The 17,070-nt window shown below is 37.8% G+C and overlaps 1 protein-coding gene across 4 annotated transcripts in view; it reads left to right on the forward strand.

Moving 5' to 3' along the window:
- Positions 1 to 14,732, forward strand: part of SCAI (suppressor of cancer cell invasion) — a 73,833-nt gene extending 59,101 nt beyond the window's left edge. For 3 of the 4 annotated variants that reach the window (XM_081152501.1, XM_081152502.1, XM_081152503.1), the window contains 4 exons: positions 6,580 to 6,652; positions 9,791 to 9,964; positions 10,148 to 10,248; positions 13,509 to 14,732. In XM_081152501.1, the coding sequence (XP_081008627.1) occupies positions 6,580 to 6,652; positions 9,791 to 9,964; positions 10,148 to 10,248; positions 13,509 to 13,655 (495 nt within the window). In that variant the 3' untranslated portion in view covers positions 13,656 to 14,732. Of the gene's footprint in view, positions 1 to 6,579; positions 6,653 to 9,790; positions 9,965 to 10,147; positions 10,249 to 13,508 lie in introns of those variants that run through there. The other variant, XM_081152504.1, reaches the window with a different exon arrangement.
- The last annotated feature ends 2,338 nt before the right edge of the window (positions 14,733 to 17,070 follow it).

A 17,070-nucleotide genomic window follows, 5' to 3' on the forward strand; every position in this document is an offset into this window, starting at 1 on the left:
TGCACATGTCTTTAATTTACCGTCACACTTTAATGGTGGTTTTGGAAGAGATTAGAAATACTTTCCCTTCAGAACTTGGAGGCGTTGCTACATTGCTTTCTAGCTTCCAGTGTTTCTTAAGTAGTACAAAGCATTCTAATTCTGGGTTCTTCTATGTGACCTGTTTTCAGTCTCTAGAAGCTTATAGGCTCATCTCTTTGTCCTCAGTGTTTCCCATCTGCCCTTGTGTGGGCTTGCTTTTAACCATGGTGCTTGACATGTAGTGGGTGAGTCCTTTCAGTGTGGGGACTGTGCCCATCACCTTGAGTCGTCCCACTGATTTCCTTACCCCCATTTTCTCTGTTCTATCTTTTGACAACTTTTGTCATTCATATATTAGACCTTCTGGTCAAGTCCTCTGATTTTCTTGTCCTTTATTTTCCATCTAATGATCTTTTAGCTCTATAGGAAATTCCCTTGCCTTTATCTTCTAATGTTGCTAGTGGGATTTTTAAATTTGTTCTTTAGATATTTCTTTCATAAAAATATAGATGTATATAAAACACATATGCATACACATGTATAATTTCTTGTTTTTTATCCTGGTTGAAATATATTCCCTTACCTGTAAGAATATCAGTGATCATTTTAAAAGTTCTCCCTGCTCTCTGTTTCCTTCACAGTAATGTGTTTCTGTTTCTTTTTGCTGGTACCTGTCATATTTGAGACTTTCCTCTGAGTATTGTAATTTTTGTGTATCTGCTCAGATTTAAGAGTGAAGCTGGGAAAATGGTCAGAATCTCTGAGGTTGTGGATAGGGTTTGTCACCCTGCACTGTTCAGTGTGACAATCTGGCTGGACTAGTTAGTTGGCTGGTCTCTGAGGTAGCTTTAGGACTGTCTTCATGGCCTAGTCATATTCCCCAGAGCAGACTCAGCTACTCTGCCTGGAATACAAATGTCTGACTATTAGCATTAGGCTGGGTTTTCCCTCAAGTCTCTGTGTGAGTGTTTATATTTGTATACACATGTATCTTAATGTCCCCAGGGCCTCACATTTAAAAGGTTCTTAGTAAATATATGTTGAACCCCTAGGTTATGAGTCTGAAAATAATACATGTTGGATAATTAAATGAAGATAGGTACTATTTTCCTCATAGTTGAGGAAGCTTTCCCTGTGGAGTTTAAGGAACTTGCCTAACTAATACCAGCAGTCTTTGTCATTCCAAAACCCCAGCTCTTTCCACTTAGGAAAACAGGAGCTTTGCATGCTGGTCTGAGCCTCATTGCGGGAGAGAGGGATTGGAACGCCAGGATCCGTGTAACAATTACGGCCCACATTGTGGCTCTCAGATTCCATTAGAGACTAGGCGAGTGGAAGTGGCCTCATCTGTACTAATGTAGTACTAGTGGGAGTGCAAAAAATCCCCCTGTCATTCTGAACACTTCTTTTCAATTCTGCTTTCTTTTCTTTGAAAGAAGAAGAACTTTTGAGTGTTGAAGTAATGATGACAAGGCTGGATGCCTGCCGGTGAACACGACTTACTCATTTGTCAGAACAGTCATGTTTATCTGAACAGCCTTGTCCTGTTTGGCTGGCGGCTGCAGATTGCTGCGGCCTGTGAAGGCCCTCACCCTCACAGCAAGATTATGAAAGAGCTCTTCTGCCAGCCAGCCTCGCGCATTCCATTGCTTTCATGCTCCTTTGAAAATTTTTGGCATTCTACAGTTACATTGTGAGTTCTCATTTTATTTCTTTAGAGTTAACCTATTGGGACTTGTTAGACTTAAATGGATAGGTTGGAGTTTTTCATTAGTGCTGGAAAATTCTCAGCCGTTGTCTCTTCAAAATACTGGCTGTGCCCCAGCTTCTCTCTCATCTCGGGAACTTTGATTATATATATATGTGTGTGTGTGTGTGTGTGTGTGTGTGTACACACACACACACACACACACACAGCATTCTCACTGACTTCCACATTTCTTCACTTTTCTTCTTTGTTTTCCGACTTTTTTCTCCCTCAGGTTGAGATTTGGATAATTTCTTCTGAGCTATCTTTCAATTTACAAATTCTTTCTTCAGCTGTGATTAACTTGCTATTAAACCCATTTATTGAGTTTTATATTGGCTGTGGTAATTTTCATTTCTAGAAGTTCCATTTGGTTCTCTTTAAAATAATCCATTGTTCTTTTTATACTTCCCTATTTTCTATTTTCAGGTTTGTTCTTTATTCCTTTAAACTTAATACGCATGCTTATTATTTATTATCTTTCTGATAATCTTATACTTGAAACCTTTTGCTGCTTAAAGACACCCTTTGCTATTTTTGAATCCTTGTATGCTTGGTTATCTTCGACTAGTTTCTTGTCATCCTTAAAATTATTTGTGAGAAATTCACTGATCCTAGAGTGAAGGTACTTTTATCCACAGAGGGTCTGCTTTGCTTTGCTGGACACCTGGAGGCACTCCTATTTCAGGACCCTGTTTGGGGGATTACTTGGTGGTATGAATTTGAGCTGCGAACAAGCTGACGGCTCACTTCTAGTTAAAACCCTCAGGGATTGTTTCGCTTTGTTTGTCTCTGCTCAGCACCAAGACAGTTTTCCCTGAGGAGGACTCTTGGGGAAGGAGGCTGTGAAGTTTGTTTTGGTTCATCCTTACATGAAGAGTGTAGCCCTTTGGGATTGTAATTTAACATGGACGGTTTTCTCTTAGACTCCCATTTCAAGCAAAACCTGAGCTCTGACTTCTTTCCCCTTCTCTGGGTAGGGCCTTTAAACCCTAGATTCAAGTTGCTCGATTGCCTCAGGACAAAAGAGATCTGGAGTCAGCTCATTTTCTCCGTCTCCTCTCCTGGATTTTCCTTAACTCCTCCTTCCCAGCACCCCACATCCATTTCAGGAAATCCTCTGTCTCTAACTACTATATCCAGAACCTTAGCACCTCCACTGTCCTGGCGCTGGTCCATACCTCCATCGGCTCTCCCTGGAATTATTGTGGCAGCTTCCTAACCAGCCTTCCTCCTTCTGCCCTTGAGCCCTTGCAGCGTGCGGCTCTAAGTCAGATCCTGTCACTTCTCTGCTCGAAACCTCCAGCAGCTCCTAGTCTCACTCAGAGTAAAGGTGCTGTTACCTGCCCTCACACACCTCCTTGCCCACCCCCCTTCCAGTATCTCTGATCTCTCTTGCTGGTCTCCCTATCAGTTCTCAGTCGCACTGGCCTTGCTGCTCCTCACATGCACCTGGCAGTCTTCCTTTTAGGAGCTTTGTGTTCTGGTCCCCCCTCCTCGAAGCCTCTTCCAGAGATACCCACTGTTCTTCAAGCATTTGACCAGCTATTAATATGAATACATGTTCAGCAAGCAGTTAGATACGGGGTGAATGTACAAAACTCAATAGCAATCTTATGTAGGAGCTACAAGTTAAAATTTCTCCAATATATATTCCATTTATATACATTTGCCATAATTTTTAAAACATAATAGCATTGAATCATGTAATCCATATATGTGGCAAAATTATGAGACATTCCCAAAAATTTGCAAATAAAATAGGATTATCCTATGGGAGTTAAACTATAAAATTAATTACTGAATGAGTTAAAACAGAGATGTGAAGCATCCTTGAAGTTACTATTTCCCAGGCCTAAGATTTAAGTATAATCTGAAAGAAGGGAATCAGAGCCCCAAGGTCACCCCCATGACTCATGGGTCTAAACCTATAGCCATACTCACTACAGGGTATTATTACAATAAAGAATCCAGAGCCAAATCAGCAAAGGAAAAGGCACATGGGATGAGGTCGAGAGAAAAGTAGGCTTAGACTTCTAAGAGTTTTCTCTCAGTGACGTCACACAGGATGTTCCTAATTCCCCCAGCACCAGGTTGAAACGACACAGCTACAGTGTTTACCAGGGAAGTTCATGAGGGACTCAGTACCCAGGGTGTCTATTGGGGACTGATCATGTAGGCACCCTGTGCCTGGCACATGCCAAAGGCCATCCTCCCAGAAAGCAAGCAGGTGTTCAGCATAAGCCATCGTGTTTGCACAGCCTGGGTAAAGTGAGCCACTCTTATCGGTTCTGCTAATGGTGGGAACTCACCCAAATCTAAGTTCCCAGAAGCCAGCCAAGGGCCAACCTTGTAAGCAGGCCTTTGAAAGGACAACAGTCAGGCTCGTTACGCTAACTCTTTTTACACAGTATTTTAAAAATCAGGAGAGAAGTTGATCAGCAAGGGAAGCAAAACAAAGGGAAACCTCGGGACGAGAGTAGCAGCAGTGTTCATTTCAGCACTGTTCAAGAGCGAGCGCACCACGGCCAGCGAGCCAGGCGGCGTCTCTGCAGTGTGGGAGAGTGCTGCAAGCCACCTGGTCTGGAGGGGGCTCCTTAATCTCACTCAGCGCACTCCCTTTGTTTCGATTACAAGAAATTTCTAATTTGTTTTAATTGTTTACATTTTTTGTACTGATAACTAAAATAAAAAAGGCATATTGTGAAATCTCTTTATCCCTCCCAGGCCAAATTCACTCAGTTATTCTCTCTCTCTATAGGTGATCACTGTTGTCTGTTTCTTGTTTATCCTTCTAGAACAAATTTTTAAATGCATACCTAAGCCAAACAAATACCTCGTATTCAGCCGCCTTTGCTATATAAATGGTAGTAACATCCATACGCAACTGCTCTGTATCTTACTTTTTTAACTTCTGAGAAGTGTAGGGGATCTATTCATACCCATTCATAAAGAACTTCATTCTTCCCTGGAGCTGCGTAGGATTCCACTGGGCGTTTGTGCCATAGTTTATTCTTCCAGTCCCTTATTGCTGGTCATTTGGTTGCTTCTAGTCCTTTTATTATTAACAGTGCTTCAAGGGATAACTTAGGACTTGTGTTATTTTACAGGTTTGAGAGTATCTTGATAGGGTAGGGTAAGTTCCTAGTTGTAGAATTGCTGTGCTAATGGAATACGCATTTGAGTGTAATAGATGTTGTCAAAATATCTTCTAAAAAGTTTGTACTAATATATACTCCTACATATGAGTGAGTGTTGCCCCCTGTTTTTGCCCATAGCACAGCAAAAACTGTTTTCAAACTTTTAGAAATTTTCCTAAACTAATAGATTAAAACATGGTAATTTAGTGTAGCTTCGATTTTATTTCTTTCATCGCCAAGGTTGAGCATCTTTCATACATTTGAACCAGTTGTATTACCTTTTTGATTAATTCTCTTGGCATCTTTCACCCATTTTTCTGTTGGGTCAGCAGACCTTTTCTTACGGATTTGGAGAATTTCTTTCTATATTAAGGAGATTAATCCTTTTTAATGTGCATTGCAAATATATGTCCCAGAATATCATTTGGCTTTTGACTTAGTTTATGCTGTATTTTGCTGTGGAAAAGCTTTTGCTTTTTGTGACTGGGCTTATTAATCATAATCATAAGAGGAAGATCTTCTAGGGTATAAAAATAACCCTTTCTTATATTTTCTTTCAACACTTCTATTGTTTAAGTTTTAAATCTTTGACATACTTTATCCCAGTGTGTGGTGTATGGAGCCAGCTTTTTTTCAACAAGACTACCCATTTTTCCTACCAATTTTATCTTTATTGTATATATTCAGTCCTGTCTGTTTTAGGGTCTAATTCTAGACCTCCATTCTCTTCCATTGATCTTCTGCCCACTTATATGCCAAGGCCACATACTTTTAATTACTGAGGCTTTAAAGTATCTTTTAATATCTGATGAGTCTAGTTCTCTCTGCTCTTTTGCAGTTTTCCTGGCTAATCTACTTTTTCCTTATGAGCTTTAGAATTATTTCTTTCAGTCGCAGGGAAAAAAATCTGTGGCCATTTTTTTGAGGTTGCTTTAAATTTTAATAAATTAGTGTAATAACATCTTTAGAATGGGTTCTTGTCTAAGAACATAGTATGTCTTTCTATTTGTTCTAGTCTTTATTTTTATGATTCAGGAGTGTTTCAATTTTTTTTTCACTTCTTATTAAATTTACTTTTAGTTCTATCTATCTTGTTTTACCAAACAGTTTATAATGTAAATCTGGCTTTAGGGAAAGGATGTCCTTAAATCATGCAGAGAGTATTTTTTGAATGGCAGTTTAATTCTCAGTGTCAATTAACACATTGACATTCTGGTTTTGTACATCATTCTGTGTGAGCAGTTAATATGATTTACCATGAAAAGTGGATCTCCTCTTCACGGACCAGTAGGTCAGGTTTTAGAGCCTGTGAGGCTGAGAGCCAGACCTTAGACCTTGGAAAATTCACGCTTGTGAATACACCTTCATTAGTGTATGTTGCCCCGTGGGTGGCCTCTTTGTAGATGGCCAGATGACCTCTCCTTGTAATGCTGCAGCCGTATCTATGCCTTTATTTTAAAAATCAGCAGTTCACTTAGTAAATGTGACTCTTTTAAGAAAGCCTGTTGTGCATGGTAGTTATACATGAATGGCTGTCTCTTCAGCTGTTACTGATGTTCTGCAGCTGCTAATGAGTCAAAGAGCCCAATCTAAACACTAATGATGTGCTTTGGAAAATTACTTTCTTTGGTCAAACCTTTAATGAACGTTTTAAATTCTTATATATTACAGAATTTCACAAACTTATTTGGACAGCCACTAGTCTGCTTACTTTCTCCTACAGCTTATCCAAAAGCTTTACAAGGTATGTTCTGTCATTACCTCTCACTTTCATAGGTTACAAATAAACACTGTATTTTGAATAATACTGATCTTTGTTTCCCCACCTATAATGATAACATGTGGATTTATGGTGTTTAATGTGGCAGGTGTCAATCTGAAATCAACCCAGAAGTCTTGCCAACCACCAGACTTCTTTAATGTGCTACCATTAGGCCTTGAGATAATTCTCAGAGAAATGGTAAAGCGCTCCAGAGAAAAGGGTCCCTTGCTCTTGGGGAACTCATGATTTGTGAATTTTAAAATTTGTTTTGCAGCTGTTTGTTTTGGTGATACAGCCAGTGATACAGGAAATCTGTCTCTTCCACCTGGCATGATTTCCGGTATCGCTGGCTACATATTTCAGGCATCTTTTAAGACTAAGGTTTCTGGTCAAGAAAACTTGTCAGCCTCTGCCTAAGAGTTAGGATAACCTAAGTGGCACAATGTAAAGGGTTTTTTTGGTTCACATTTTGCCTTGTTACATTTTTTAAATAAAAGAACCTCTTCTCAGTGTGCCAGAGAGACAGGTCAGTGTTCTGGCCATTTCTCAGATGAAAAACTTTTAATAATCTGTCCCTAATTGGCAGCACATGCAGTCTGGTTCTAGCGCCCAGTCATTAAGCTAGGGAAGCTACTAAACGAACCTTGCCGCTGTTTTAGCAGTGCTTGTCACCATGTCACTGTCTCCCTGACTGTGAATAGTGCTGATGTCTCCCTGTGGGAGAGGGCATTTTACTGCTACTTCCCAGCCAGAAGTCCTGTCTGCTGACATAGTTTGACACAGGAAGTGATGGTCAGCATTTGAATGCCTGAGAAGCTGGAGACTTTTCACCGTTGTTTTAAGGTAAGTTCTGCTATTTAACAGGGAAAAACATGTAGAAATACTAAGTTCCTATATCCAAAAGTCCAATTACTAAGGGATAGAACTTACCTTCAAACAACGGTAAAATTCTCCTGCTCTAAGGACTCTGTTAGCCTGTTGCTTATCATTTCTGGAGATATGTAACCCCTTCCAATTACTTGAGAATACTTTCTGCTATCAGTTTGTCCTATCAAGAGGCAGCTTTAGTTAAAATTGCATGGTCTGATGGGTTAATAGCAAGATTATTTGGTCTGAATGGCTTTGTTTATGCGTAGGATAAAAACACAGGCTCTGGAGGCAAACTGATTGAATTTGAACCCCAATTCAGCTGCTTACCAGATGTGTGACCTTAGAAGGCTCTTTATTCTGTGCCTCAGTTTAGTTCCTATCAAGTGGAGATAATAATAGTACCAGCCTCATAAAATAATTCTGAGTATTCAGTATGTGTCAACTGTCGTTATTACTAATATGCTTAGTTGTACTATATGCCCTTAATATTTTTTAGTCCAGTGTTCTATCTTTTGTGCTATAAAGCTTAGACCTCTAGTTCCTAAATATGCCCCCTCTGGGCACAAAACTAGCAGATACCTAAGTATTTGGAATGTCAAATCAGGTTCCTGTGCCTCTGGTACCTGTTTTCTTTTTACCGAAGAGTTACTTCACTCATTCAACAAACATTTATTCAGCATTTACTTGTCAGGTACAGTGCTAGGCATTGGAGGTGACACTCTGACCCGACAGGCATAGTCATGTTTCCCATAGAGCCAGCTGTCTAGTAGAAGACACAGACGACCTGCCAGTTACGGTTGCTGCTGTAGGTGTCTCACAGGAGAAAGCCTGTGCCACTTTTGAGCTCCTGACCTGCCTTTGAGAATGATGAAGGGCAGGGAATGATGTCTAAAGTGGAGCTGAAGGATCCGTAGAATTAGATGGGCCTGGGAAATGGTTGAAAGTGAGTATTCTAGCAGAGAAATAGCATGTGAGCCCTGAGATAAGAGCTCTGAGAGGAGAGAGTTATGGAACATTTAGAGAAATTAAAAGTAGTTCCTGCTAGTTAAAGGGCAGAGTTGGGGATCGTGGGACTGAATTATGAACAACCTTTCATGATTTAAATGGAGGACAATAAGGCACTGTCAGAAGGCTTTAAACAGCAGCACCGTGAAAGAGCATCCAGTTAACCTCACGTAAAATGAATTGGACAGGAGCATTGATGGAAATAAAGAGACCGTGGTGGCTGAGCCAGGACATGGGTTCGCTGGCTTCACAAGATACTAGCCCAGGGGACCAACAGGACTTGGTGGAGGACTTGGTCATGGTGAGGTAATAAGGGAGAGGCAGGAGGCAGGAATGGACTTCCAGGCTCCTGGCTGAGATGCTGGGTGAAATGGTGATCCTGAATAAGAACTAGATTATAAGAGAACAAAAGGGGGGAAAATTTTGTTTTCAGTTCTTGACATGTTGAGAGTTAGGTTGAATATAGCAGCCTAGAGTGACTCTGTCCAATAGAAATATTATGAGAGTCACCTATGTAGTTTTAAGTTTTCTAGTAGCCACATTTTTTAAAAAGTAGAAAGAAACTGGTGAAATTAATGTTAACAATATCTCTTTTTGTACTGGTGCTTTGAAATCCCATGTATATTTTACATTCCGTAGTGTGTCTCAGTTTGGACCAGTCACATTTTAAGTTCTTTTTAAGTCCAGTAGCTACTGCAAGGCAGCACAGTTCTAGACCTAAGGAGCTCAATCTAGGCTGCAGATAGAGAACTGGGACTTGGTAAGCATATAAATGATAACTGAGATTATAGGAGTAGATGAGACCAGCAATGTATCAGGCCAAAGAAAGAAAAGATTGATATTTAAGGGATAGGTGGAGAAAGAGCAACTCACAAAAGAGGGAAAAAGACTGGCAATACTAGAACTCATCAGAGAATTCTACCATGAACTGCTTGTGATCTATACCTTGCTATCTTTGGATAAAATTTGTTAGTTGGAGGGGAAAAGGCAGAGGAATATGTTCATGTTCTATTTCTCTTTAGTTTACTAGGCTCTAAAGTTAGTTCAGCAGAAAGCAATGTACCTAGTATATGTTCTTGTAGTTCCTTGCAGAATCTATTTTGTTGAATTATGATTTAATAATACAGCTTTAATATTATATATTATTAGTATATTAAAATGTTCCTCAAATGCATCTCTTATCTTTTGCAAAATTGTTTTATATATCTATATAAAACAATATATATAACATGTTTGTTATTACAGATCAATCTCAACGAGGTAGCCTCTTCACTCTCTTTTTGAACAATCCTCTAATGGCCTTCCTATTTGTCTCTGGATTGTCAAGCATGCGTAGAGGCCTGTGGGAAAAGTGTCAAGAATATCTTCGAAAAATCAACCGCGATATTGCCCAGCTACTGACCCATTCACGTTCAATAGGTACCCTACTAATCTAACTGCACACTTAACAGAATGTACTATAGTGGTTTAAAATTGTCTAAATTTTTAGAGGTATTTGTTGAAGGCAGAAAAGTTGAGAAGGTTTTCCTGAACTTTTCTTCCCCTTGGAAATGTATTCTCCCTTTAAGCAACTTTTTACCGTCACATTTCTCCTCTTTGCAGATCAGGCATTCCTCCAGTTTTTTGGCGATGAATTTCTTCGCCTGCTTCTCACAAGATTTGTCTTTTGTTCAGCCACCATGAGGATGCACAAGATTTTTCGGGTAGGCAAAGACTATTTTAATGACCAATTTTGCCATTTTAGGTATTTAACCATCATGTGTTATATTTTCCCTGTATTAAATCCAAAATCATACTCACATATTATTATGTAAAGTATTAAAGATGGACAAAAGAAGGCACATCTGAGTACCCATCACCCAATTTAAGTAGTAGAACATTTTCATTACTTTTGAGGTCCCTTGTAGGTTTTCCCTAATCCTGTCTTCCTCTTAAATGAAACTAAAATCCTGATTTTTATAATTATCATTCACTTTTCTTTAAAGTTTGCCACACTCATTTGCGTTTCTACACAACATATTGATGGATCCATATCTTATGTATTCTAGAACTTGCTTTTTTTCACTCTCTCTTATATTCCTGAGATTGAGCCATGGTGATGACTGACTATAGCTTTTATTCATTTGTTTTCACTGCTATATAGGATTTCATTGTTTGGCAATATGGCACAAAGTACTCACCTGTTCTACTGATAATGGACATTTGGGTGGTTTCCGTTTTTTATTATTATAAACAATGTCACTGCGGAATCGTTTGTCATTTTCCTGGTACACATATATGACTTTTGTAGAACGTGAGGTCAGATGATTTAGGCATATTCAGCTTTACTAGGTACTGCCAAACATTTTGCAAAGTGGTTGTCTCGATTTACACCGGTGCTAGCAGTGTATAAGAGTTAGTATTGCTCTAACCCTTACCAACATTTGTTGCGGTCATACTTTATAGCCCATGTGAATCAGGTGGGTGTAAAGTAGTAGCTCATTGTGGTTTTAATTTGCATTTCTGGGATTACTATTGAGATTGAGCTACTTTTCATGTGTTATTCTATGTTCTTTGTGGGGAAGAGTGTGTTCAAGCCTTTCGTCTACTGGGTTCTAAGTAGTTTGTTTTTTTCTGTGTATTCAGGTAATTACATAACATTGTTAGCTGAGGTTGTAAAATTTTTAGCTATTATATATATATATTTATATATATTTTTAATCCTCACCCAAGGATATTTTTCAGAGAGAGTGGAAGGGGGGTAGAGAGAGAGAGAGAAACATCGATGTGAAAGGGGCACATTGATTGGTTGCCCCCTGCACACGCCCCAGCCAGGGCCCAGGATCGAGCCTGCAAACCAAGGTATGTGCCCTTGGCCAGAATCGAACCTGGGACCCTTCAGTCTGTGGGCCGACACTCTAACCACTGAACTGCACGGTCCAGGGCAATATATTTTTCTTTCTTTCTTTTTTTTTAAAAAATATATCTTTATTGATTTCAGAGAGAGGAAGGGAGAGGGAGAGAGAGAGAGAGAGAAACATTAATGATGAGAGAGTCACTGATCGGCTGCCTCTTGCATGCCCCCAACTGGGGATCGAGCCCGCAACCCAGGCATGTGACCTGACCGGGAATCGAACCCCGATCTCCTGGATCCTAGGTCGATGCTCAGCCACTGAGCCACGCCTGGCCGGGCTGTGTTTCACTTCTATAAGTAACATTTGGTTCCTTTTCAAATATACCTGAACATTTTGAAAAGGGTTTGCACCTTTTAAAATGTAATTTTTAAATATCTATTTTTTTCCATTTTATAAATATAATTTTAAAATGTTAAAGAATTATACAGTGACTATATACTGGCTAGATTCTGTAGTTAACATTTTGGTGTATTTGCTTTCTCATGTATCTTTTCATTTATCCATCCCTTTTTCATTCATCAATTTATCTCATTTTTTTATGCATTTAATCTTTTACCACAAATTGTAATGTTAATGGTTGGTTTTTCATAGATGCCCTTTTCCAGGTTGACTGAGCTCACTTCTATTTCTTATCTGCTGAGAGTTTTATCCAGAATGGGTATAAAAGATTGTAAAATACTTTTTTCTGCATTCGTTAATCTGATATATAAATTCTAACATGATGAATAGAATTGATTGATTTTCTTATAGTCAACCTTGTGTATCTGGGGTAAACGTATTTTGTGATCATGCATTAATTCTTTTGCATTGCTGGATTCAGTTTGCTAATATTTCATTATGGATTTTTGCATCTGTTTTCATGAATGATTATGATATTTATTTATATTGGTTTCTGATCATTTGGTTATGAGGTACCTTGATATGGTTTTCTTTGTTGTGTGTTTCCTGCTTGGGGTTTATCAAGCATCTTGGATCTTGGGTTAAAGTTTTTAAATACTTTGGAAAATTTTGGCCATTATTTCTTCAAATACAGGGGTGTGCAAAAGTAAGTTTACATAATGCAAATAAAAAATGCAATAATTAATAAATAATAATACAAGAATAAACTGTGTTTCATGTACTCACAACTGTAGAACTACTTTGTGCACCCCTGTACTTTGTCTTCCCTCTTTCTCTTTTTCTGCGACATCAATTACACATATATTAGACAACCTAATATTGTCCTATAGGTTACTGATGCGCTATTCATTTTTTTTGAAAGTCTTTTCTCTTGTTGTTTTCAGTTTCTATTATTGAGTCTTTGAGTTCACTGTTGTTCCCTTTTGCAATGTCTAATATGTTGTTAGCCTATCCATCTAGTTGTTCATTTCAGGGATTATATTTTTCTCATCTGTAAAAGTTCTTTTTGGTTTTTAAAATATTTTTCATTTCTCTCATTATATTTATGTTTGCATTGTGCTCTCGAATGTATATGTAATAGGTAAAGTCCTTATCTGCTAATACTGTATTCTCTATTATTATAGGTTTGCTTTTATTTTTTTTCCTACTAGTTATGGGTCTCATATTCCTGATTTGTATGCCTATTCATTTCCTTAAACTGTGGGCATTGTGAATTTTATGATGTTGAATTCTGGATTTTGGCCTATTAATTTGACTTTTCTGTGCTCCTTCATGTTTTTTCTCTTATTTTGATTTCTGCTACAACTCTGTTTATTCATTCATTTAACAAATACTTGGTGAAATATGCAAGGATTTCTCCCCTAACAAGTAGAAATTATATGGTTTCCACAGTATAGCATAGTGCCCAGAAATGATTGGCCCTAGTAAATATTTGAGAATCAACTCACTAAATTAATAGATTAGGTTGAACCATATGAAATTGTTATTTTTTTTAAGGTCAAAGTGGTCAAATCCCAGCAATTTTATATGTTTAAAAAGAATCATACCAATATGAAAGAAAAAATACATAATTATGTTACTCCTTGATTTTGTTAATGTTAACAGTAATGTTAATGTTTATAATTTTTCTTTCATTAAGCTGTAAAACTTTTCTCTTCTTTGCCTGTTAGGAAACACGAAACTACCCAGAATCATATCCACAACTGCCACGGGATGAAACGGTGGAGAACCCTCATCTCCAGAAGCACATTTTGGAATTGGCATCCATTCTGGATGTTCGAAACGTGTTCTTTGAAAATACCATAGATGACTATTAAAACAAAAACCCTCTTGTCGAAACACTTTTTCATTTGCCACAGATTTTAAATGGTGCCGTTTTCTAATGTGATGACAGACACATAGTGGTGTTACTTCGTTTTTATTTTTTATTTTAGGACCACCATTTTAAAAACAAATCGAAAACATTGTTCAAACTTTTAGGGTGACTGTTTTAAAATACAATCTTTCAGGTCTTTTAAAAAACTCGCTTAATCTTGGGATTTTAATTGTTTTGGTTTTGAGGTATGGAGACCTGCCTCCAGCTTCTCATCCTACACTCAGATAGTCACTGTTCTCACCCTGCGAAGAGTAAATTATTTATTTTTGTATGATGAGGAAAACCCAACTCTTAAACTTGGACCTTACATGTGTGGATTTGAAAAATACGTAATTGTTCACAGAGATGAAACTAGCCAGCATGGACTACTAAAAATCAAGAACAGAGTCCTGCCATGATATTTCTTTTCATTCCAAGTTAGTCGGTAGAAAATGTGTGATTCTCTGAAGAGTATAATCAGGACAGTTCTTGAAATTGTTTAATTTGCTTAAATACTGTCAGAATTTCAGAAATTGTATAAGATTTGCGTCTGAAAGCTAAAGCTTTAATTGGGGTCTTGAGAATGATAAATATCACATGGAATGTGTGAGTCCTGTGTTGTTATGAGATATATTTGCATATTTTGTTTTCTTTGTAGTGCTGGAAATGAAAAAGAACAACTTTTAAATATTTCACTTAAGAATCAGATTGTCGGTTTTATAACACAGTATCTCCAGTAGGAATTCTATTTAAACTCTTCATTCATGAGATGAGGTGTAAAGACCGTCTGGATTGAAGTCCGTGGTGTACAGTGCAGAGTTTGTAATCTTTTTGCAGAGTTCAAGTTTATGAGACTTCAGAGTCATAGATGTTGTTCATTTTACTTGGGGGTAACTGAATTGTTGTGCAAGTTGCTTTTGCATTGACAATTTGGCAATAATGAGATGTTTTTAAAACTTCTTGTATTTAATATTTTATATTCGTGCACACGGTTTTTATTACTTTAAGTAGGGCTCAGTGTATAATATAAAGATTTTTGTGTTTTTCTGCCCTGTCATCCCCTTCATAATTTCACAGGTACTAACTATAACTAGCTATGATGCCCCCCCCCCCTTTGACTCCACAGAGTTCAAGTTCAGAAAGTTATGAATCAAAAGCCCTTTTACTTAATTTTCTGTACAGGCTCACAGTCTACCTCTGGCAGTCCCAGGGGAAATGAGGTGATTGCTTTTGGTGCCTCTTTCCTATGTCCCTAGGGAAGTTTTTTTTAACTGTAATATTTTTAACTTGGTTTTCATTTCTGTCATAGGGAATTATTTGGGTCTGAGTTATTCATATACCTGTTCCAATTTGCTGATTTTTCATCTGAAGTCTTAAAGTTATTTGTTCTTGGTTTTGGGGGACTTTGTGGTGTTTAATAGGATTTTAAATTATTTTTGTTTGTTCTTTTAAACATGATTTCAGAAAGCTTTGGAAAAGTTATTCTGGATGGAGATTACCTTTGTTAGTGAGTTGTTTTTCATTATCAGATAAAGATGCTGTCCATTTTTTTGGCCCCTTAAGCAACTTCATAACTTTCCTATTACCTTGGTGTTCACCTAGACTCCTAGTTGTGTGACCTCTTGTTTCAGTTCTCCCGCAGTTCTTTGCCAGTAACATTCCCAGTGACGCATATTTTCCTGTTTTCTGATCCTTAAAATGATATTTTACATCCTGAGCTTTGTCCTCACCTGTTTAGCATGAAGAACACTGGTCTGAGAACTAGGAGGCCTGAGTTCTAATCCTAGCTTTCCTGGTAACTAGCTTTATGCCCTTGGCAGGTGTCTTCATGTCTCTGCTTTTTAACATTCTCATCTGTAAAATGAAGGCTTTGGCCCAAGGTCCTGTCCAACTCAGTGGTTCTATAATTTGAACTCTTGCTTCCAAAAGGTACTGATGTCTCTACCCCTGCTACCTGGATAACTAGCTTTCCTGATTTTAGTGTACACATTTTCTTTTCTAGATCATATTTAACTAGTTTTTATTCAAAAAAATATCTGGGTCCTACTTAATTGTTGTAGAAACTAGTTCAGAGAGAGAATCTGAAATATTAGAGCTTTTGTGGTTAGAAATGTGTGTCTAAGAACAAGGAGTCTTAGAAATCACAACTAGGGTTTAGATCATGGCATTGCTTCTTAAGCTAATAGCAGTGTAATTCCTTACTGCTTAGTAAAAAATCTTAAGTGAACCGAAGTGATCTTGAGAGGAAAACTGCTAGAAAATTCTAAGCTATTGTTTCATTCCTGCCTTCAAAAAGAAATGTTTTGAACAACAACTCTACTCTAGATTTTGTTCCAGGCATTGAGGAAGCAAACAAAGTAGACTTAAAAATTCTGGTCTTCATGAAGCTTTCTCTAGTAAGAAGAGTCAGGAAATAAATATAATAATTAAGTAAGTTTATGTTAGAAAGGTATAAGTAATATTAAGAAGAGTGAGAGCATGGCAAGAGCCATTTTCCGTTTGTTTTGGGGCCAAGAGCAATGTTGAAATGAGTGACCAGGGTAGGCCTTATTGAGAAGATTGCATTCGTGCAAACACTTCGTATCTTTGTCTTTTCTCTCTTTTTACTTTTTATTGTGAAAGTTTTAATCATAAACAGTTTAATGAACCCTCTCATACCCACTATCCAGCTTCTACATTTTAAGGTGTTCCTTTAATCAAGGAAGAAGAAACGTAAAAGGACAGTCACCAGGTGGGTTCGAGCTGGCCATGGCAGAGAAGCTCATTTTCTCAGTGCAAATGGCTCCCCTTTATAAATATAAAAATATCGAGCCCTTTATTTATTTTTAGAATTCATTAAAATTTAAATATTGGAACTAAGAACAAAGCAATAGGAAAGGGCACTTTTTTGTTTTCAAATTGCACAAACTCCCCCTGGAGATTCTGATACAGTCTCTCACCTCTCAAGAGTCACAGTGAACAGAATGCAAAGTATAAGACCTGCAAGAAGTCAGGCATCCACCAGACAAAATGAAGCACAATAGAGTTATTTTCTCTCTCTACCTGTACATTTCTGAAGTTGGTAAAGCACCTGTCTTCCCTGTTTTACAGAAGAGAAATCTAACCCCCCTCCCCCCAAAAAAACAACAGCAAACACCTGTCAGTCTCTTCACAGTGATAGTGTTAGGACTCAGATCTCCTAATCTCAGCCTAGTCTTTCCAGTAGCTCAGGTGGTTTTCTATAATGAACAAGAAAGAAATCATTAGAGATTTATATTTTGGCACAAAGGTTATGGTATTTTTTAATATCAAATATTAGAACCACTAAAGCAGTCAGCCCTAGCAAATTTTTATTTATTAATTATAAAAAATCCACAAGTTAGACATTTAGTCTTTGA

The sequence above is a fragment of the Miniopterus schreibersii genome (assembly GCF_964146895.1).
Source record: "Miniopterus schreibersii genome assembly, chromosome: 11".
NCBI classification, from domain to species: domain Eukaryota; kingdom Metazoa; phylum Chordata; class Mammalia; order Chiroptera; family Miniopteridae; genus Miniopterus; species Miniopterus schreibersii.